This window comes from Salvelinus namaycush, chromosome 40, assembly GCF_016432855.1.
Source record: "Salvelinus namaycush isolate Seneca chromosome 40, SaNama_1.0, whole genome shotgun sequence".
Taxonomy (NCBI): domain Eukaryota; kingdom Metazoa; phylum Chordata; class Actinopteri; order Salmoniformes; family Salmonidae; genus Salvelinus; species Salvelinus namaycush.
Genome location: NC_052346.1, coordinates 7,763,715 through 7,769,714, shown reverse-complemented (window position 1 = coordinate 7,769,714; position 6,000 = coordinate 7,763,715). Strand labels below are relative to the sequence as shown.

General features: G+C 45.5%; 1 protein-coding gene across 1 annotated transcript in view; it reads right to left on the bottom strand.

Moving 5' to 3' along the window:
- LOC120033190 (zinc finger protein GLI2-like) overlaps positions 1 to 6,000 on the bottom strand; it is a 38,108-nt gene that overhangs the window by 9,781 nt on the left and 22,327 nt on the right. Inside the window, exons 8-10 of the mRNA XM_038979471.1 lie at positions 5,831 to 5,941; positions 4,734 to 4,874; positions 551 to 700 (exon numbers count right to left, since the gene is read on the bottom strand). Coding sequence (XP_038835399.1) covers positions 551 to 700; positions 4,734 to 4,874; positions 5,831 to 5,941 — 402 coding nt within the window. The remainder of the gene's footprint in view (positions 1 to 550; positions 701 to 4,733; positions 4,875 to 5,830; positions 5,942 to 6,000) is intronic.

Here is a 6,000-nt window from a genome sequence, read left to right as displayed (position 1 = left end):
ATCAAACTGGGAGCACATTTTTCTTTCTTTTCTAGAATGATCACGTGAAATATTGAGAAAAGCCCAATCGGCATTTCTATATTTGTGTGTGTGTGCAAGCTTGCACACATGTGAGCTTGCACACATCTGTGTGGGATTCTCTGTGAGTGTGTGTGTGTGTGTGTGTGTGTGTGTGTGTGTGTGTGTGTGTGTGTGTGTGTGTGTGTGTGTGTGTGTGTGTGTGTGTGTGTGTGTGTGCAGGCTTGCACACATATGAGCTTGCACACATCTGTGTGGGATTCTCTGTGAGTGTGCGTGCGCGCGTGCGTGCGTGCGTGCGTGCGTGCGTGCGTGCGTGCGTGCGTGCGTGTGTGCGTGTGTGTGTGTGTGCAGGCTTGCACACATATGAGCTTGCACACATCTGTGTGGGATTCTCTGTGAGTGTGCGTGCGTGTGTGTGCGTGCGTGCGTGCGTGTGTGTGTGTGTGTGTGTGTGACGGCACACTCTGCTAGTGTTTAGAGAGGCAAATGCTCAGCGAAAGGCCGAGCCTGGCGACGATCAGTTACTCACGGTACACTTGTGTGGCTTCTCCCCCGTGTGTCTCCTCATGTGAACCACCAGCATGTACTGGGCCTTAAAGGGCTTCTGCTCCCTGGAACACTCATCCCAGCGGCACACAAACTCCTTCTTCTCCCCGTGGATGTGGTCGTTATTGATGTGCTGTAGGGAGACACGCCCGGATGAGACGTGTTAATACCTTTCTGGATCCCTACAGCCTGTGAGACTTGCGGAACCGTCCAGTAACAATCCCTAGCCCCGAAACACTTGTGTCGATCTAAGGGATTGGATAGGAGTTTGTAAAGGTTGGAGGTGTAAAGCAACAGTCATTCGATTGTAGTAATTATTTTACATCTACATAAGTGTCTAAGGGGAAGGGTCAAGGTTTTCTTTCTGTGCATGGCCTGTAACTTCTCCTGTTGTTAATAAGGTTTAGATAATGTTGACATACTTTTGCATTACTCATCTCATATGTACAGTTGAAGTCGGAAGTTTACATACACCTTAGCCAAATACATTTAAACTCAGTTTTCCACAATTCCTGACATTTAATCCTAGTAAAAAATTCCCTGTCTTAGGTCAGTTAGTATCACCACTTTATTTTAAGAATGTGAACTGTCAGAATAATAGTAGAGAGAATGATTTATTTCAGCTTTTATTTTTTTCATCACATTCCCAGTGGGTCAGATGTTTACATACACTAAATTAGTATTTGGTAGCATTGCCTTTAAATTGTTTAACTTGGGTCAAACGTTCCACAAGCTTCCCACAATAAGTTGGGTGAATTTTGGCCCATTCCTCCTGACAGAGCTGGTGTAACTGAGTCAGGTTTGTAGGCCTCCTTGCTCGCACACGCTTTTTCAGTTCTGCCCACAAATTTTCTAGGATTGAGGTCAGGGCTTTGTGATGGCCACTCCAAAACCTTGTCTTTGTTGTCCTTAAGCCATTTTACCACAACTTTGGAAGTATGCTTGGGGTCATTGTCCATTTGGAAGACCCATTTGCGACCAAGCTTTAACTTCCTGACTGATGTCTTGAGATGTTGCTTCAATATATCCACATCATATTCCTTCCTCACGATGCCATCTATTTTGTGAAGTGCACCAGTCCCTCCTGCAGCAAAGCACCCCCACAACATGATGCTGCCACCCCCGTCCTTCACGGTTTGGATGGTGTTCTTCGGCTTGCAAGCCTCCCCCTTTTTCCTCTAAACATAACGATGGTTATTATGGCCAAACAGTTCTATTTTTTTTTCATCACATCAGAGGACATTTCTCCAAAAAGTGCTTTGTCCCCATGTGCAGTTGCAAACTGTAGTCTGGCTTTGTTATGGCGGTTTTGGAGCAGTGGCTTCTTCCTTGCTGAGCGGCCTTTCAGGTTATGTTGATATAGGACTCGTTTTACTGTGGTTATAGATACTTTTGTACCCGATACTTTTTGCCCTTTGCCGTTGTTCTGGGATTGATTCACACTTTTCTCACCAAAGTACGTTCATCTCTAGGAGACAGAACGCGTCTCCTTCCTGAGCGGTATGATGGCTGCGTGGTCCCATGGGGTTTATACTTGCGTACTATTGTTTGTACAGATGAACGTGGTACCTTCAACCGTTTGGAAATTGCTCCCAAGGATGAACCAGACTTGTGGAGCTCTACACATTTTTTATCTGAGGTCTTGGCTGATTTCTTTTGATTTTCCCATGATGTCAAGCAAAGAGGTACTGAGTTTGAAGGTAGGCCTTGAAATACATCCACAGGTACACCTCCAGTTGACTCAGATGATGTCAATTAGGCTACCAGAAGCTACTAAAGCCATGACATAATTTTCTGGAATTTTCCAAGCTGTTTAAAGGCACAGTCTACTTAGTGTATGTAAACTTCTGACCCACTGGAATTGTGATACAGTGAATTATAAGTGAAATAATCTGTCTGTAAACAATTGTTGGGAAAATGATTTGTGTCATGCACAAAGTAGATGTCGTAACCGACTTGCCAAAACTATAGTTTGTTAACTTGTAGAGTGGTTGAAAAACAAGTTTTAAGGACTCCAACCGAAGTGTATGTAAAATCCGACTTCAACTGTATATACTGTATTCTATTCTATTCTACTGTATTTTAGTCTATGCCGCTCCGACATTGCTCGTCCAAATATGATATATTCTTAGTTCCATATGTTATTAGATAATACTTGTTAGATATTACTTGTTAGATACTACTGCACTGTTGGAGTTAGAAACACAAGCATTTCGCTACACCCGCAATAACATCTGCTAAACACGTGTATGTGACCAATACAATTTGATTTGTTTTGATTGAACGTTTCTCTCCCCACAGAAGTCCCTCTGAGGTTGTCTTTTTTTATTAGGTCTCTACTTGTGTTCTGTTCTGTCTGTCGTTGAGTGTATTTGTACTACTTAGAGAACACACTATCAACTGGAGACCGAGGTTTTCTCTGTGATAGAGGTCTGTTAGAACAAGTCAATTTCAGGTCGTGACAGAGGCAGGAGCAGCCATTTGCCTATCAAAGAAATTAGGAGTAACGCCATCAATCAAAGTTTGCCGTTAACTTTCCGTTTGTCAGACAGGGAAGAGAAAAAATGTGATTGTGTTGTCGGGTACGCACAATTTGCAGTGTGGCTCTGTTAGTCTTTGATAGATGATTTCCACTGGTCTACTTTTTCCACAAGAGGGATTCTACGGTTAGGGAAATTAAATCAATCGTCAAACAGGCAAATGCTCCTTTGCTCCACTCTGTTTGTATGTGTCTAAAGGGGCAGCCTCTCAACACTTTAATTTAATGGAATTGCCCCGTGACGGATTTCCAACTCTCTTATCCAAGATTGATGTGGCATCACCCCGGCTGGCGTGCATAGCCTAGGACAAATGGGTCTGGACAGGAATTGTGCTCTTCCCTCATTAGGGCTGTAGTTTTTAAGTGCAGGGGCCCAGTGAGCGTGGAGGGATTTCATCTCAAACACCACCGTTTCCTGGGATCCCTTGATGAGCACATCTGCAGAAATAGACCTAATAACCAGGTAACCAATAGGAGGCTCGGGTTTCAACCATGCACGCTTATGGAGCTAACAAGCATGTATGCATTCACACACACACACACACACGCACACATACACACACACACACACTTCAGTGCCAAGGACCATCATTGTGGTAGCTGAATGCCAGCATATTCCTTAGGCTACTCTCTCTACTTGTTGGTTTGATGTCTGGCCCATGATAATTAAGCCAAAGACACGGTTGAGCGTGCGTTGACTGCTCTCTCAGACAAGCAGCTCTTTGTCCGTAACTGCCTAACCTAAACCATCCTGGCCTATCATTAGGAAGGTGTTTGTGTGTGTGTGCCTATCATTAGGAAGGATCTCCGAGAGGTTTAACGTTCAGCTGGAGTGTAACTGTCGGTGACTGAGGGAAACAATGAGGACAGATAATGGAGGCCTTAGTCTGAGCTCCTCTGTGTCACAGTGCTCCCCCCTCTCTCTCTCTCTTCCTCTCTCATTTATCTCTCTCTCTCTCTCTCTGTCTGTCCCCGTCTCTCTCTGCTTCAGTGACGGCCCCTGCTCGACCAAGACTCTACATGCCAAAAAGTCCAATGGAGTAAAACAATCCCAGTCTCATGGAAGCTAAACACTTAACTAAGCTTACTTTATGTGAACAACCAATGAATCATCTGACTCTCAGTATCTATCTGGAGGAGAGCATAATAAAACAGGACCCCAGTTGAAGTCTATTGACAAGCCTCAGTCTTAGACAGCACTAAAATATGGACTCTTAAGTCTATTAGAGGTTACTGTGGAAACAGGGAAATCAGGGAGGGGTTAAGGGTTTAGTGTTCCTGGCTGGACGGCTTTATGTTGGGCTTCAGAGGTCAGAGGTTAGGGAGCACATATAGACCAAGAGGTCAATGGGATTTATTCTGGACTTATTCCAGCTGCACTGACAGGCAGACCTCCTCTCTCTCACCACACACTCATCAGATAGCGACCTTCCTCTGCTCTTGGCCCAGGGCCCGGTTTCTTCGTTAGAACCACAGGTAACACACTTAGCCTTAAGATGCTTTTAGGAAACCGGGCTCCGGGTTGGTTGTTTTAAAACAGGCAGGAACATTTTCTGAGCTAGTTAAAGAAAAAGGAAATGCTTGTCTGATGCCTGTCCCCTGTCCCGTGTCCCCGTCCCCTCCTTACATGGACCAGTTGTTCCTGCCTGTCGTACTCCTTGGAGCATCCTTCCCAGTGGCAGTTGGTCTCATACACCATCTCTGGCTCATGCTTGCATTCATCTTTATCCAAGTCCTCCTTCAGGTCCAGCATCCCACCTAGATGATCCTGTTAGAGTTAGAACACGAGAAAAGAGAAGAAGAAGACTTTATAGTCCATTCTTTCTTACGGATCCATTAACACTATTAACTGTTACTGATGTGGGGAGGGGACACCCTGGCATTATCCGAGAGACCCCAGATTGACTTGACTGGAGGAACAGACAGATGTGTTCATTTTTTTCTGACCAGGCAGGGATTCATTGACACAGCTAAGACAGATCCCAGGACTGCAGGCCGTGTGCGTGTGCGTGTGTGTGCATGTTCGTGTGACGTGCAGCCCATCCCCTGGTCTCCTCTTTCCCTCTCCACAGCGCCAGCCTCCCACCCTTCCCTGCTCCAATGTGCTGACTGCAGCATGTTTATCTCTGCCCCGCGCCACTATCTTCATCAATTCTACTGGCCCCAAGACGACTACGTACACCACCATCCCCATGCATCAAACCTGCCTCTGAGTCAAAGAGGAGGGCTCCGCAAATTTGTCAAAAGAGAGAGAGAGAGAGAGAGAGAGAGTGAAAGAGAGAGCGAGGGAGAGAGAGAAAAAAGCACCTCAGATGACAATAACGTCTGGCCAATATTTCATTGAAATGAAGTGCTGTGGCACAGTTTACAGCGGCCAGGGAGAAAATAAGAAAGGGAGGAACAAACGAATGGATGTAAAGCTCTTATCACACAGAGTTTTTCTTCTTTCAGCCGTAGCAGAGAAAGAAACGGGGTCAGGGGACTGGCTGGTTCCCAGGGGTCTGTGTCAATTCAGGACAGAGGAGTATTTGGGCAGAGGAAAGGAAGCAAAGGAAACTGTTTTTTTTCTTCATCAGTTGCAAAGGATTGATAATTTTTTAATTGCCCACAACATATCATTCTCTTTAGACCCTATCAGCCCGTACGTCTCACTTCTTGTACAGGGCAACAAAGTTCATCATGACAACTGATTTATAAAGTAGTAGATCCTAATCCCATTCTTACCGGAGAACATGGGGACAGTGGCCTCGGACACTCCAACTCTGTCTTCACCTTTGACCTCTTGGTGATCATGGGATTGACTGTACTGCTCACTGCCGAGTCCCCACTTGTGTTCTGGAGTGGAGGAGCGGAGAGAATAGGAGAGGAGACGAGATGAGAGGAGGGGAGAGAGG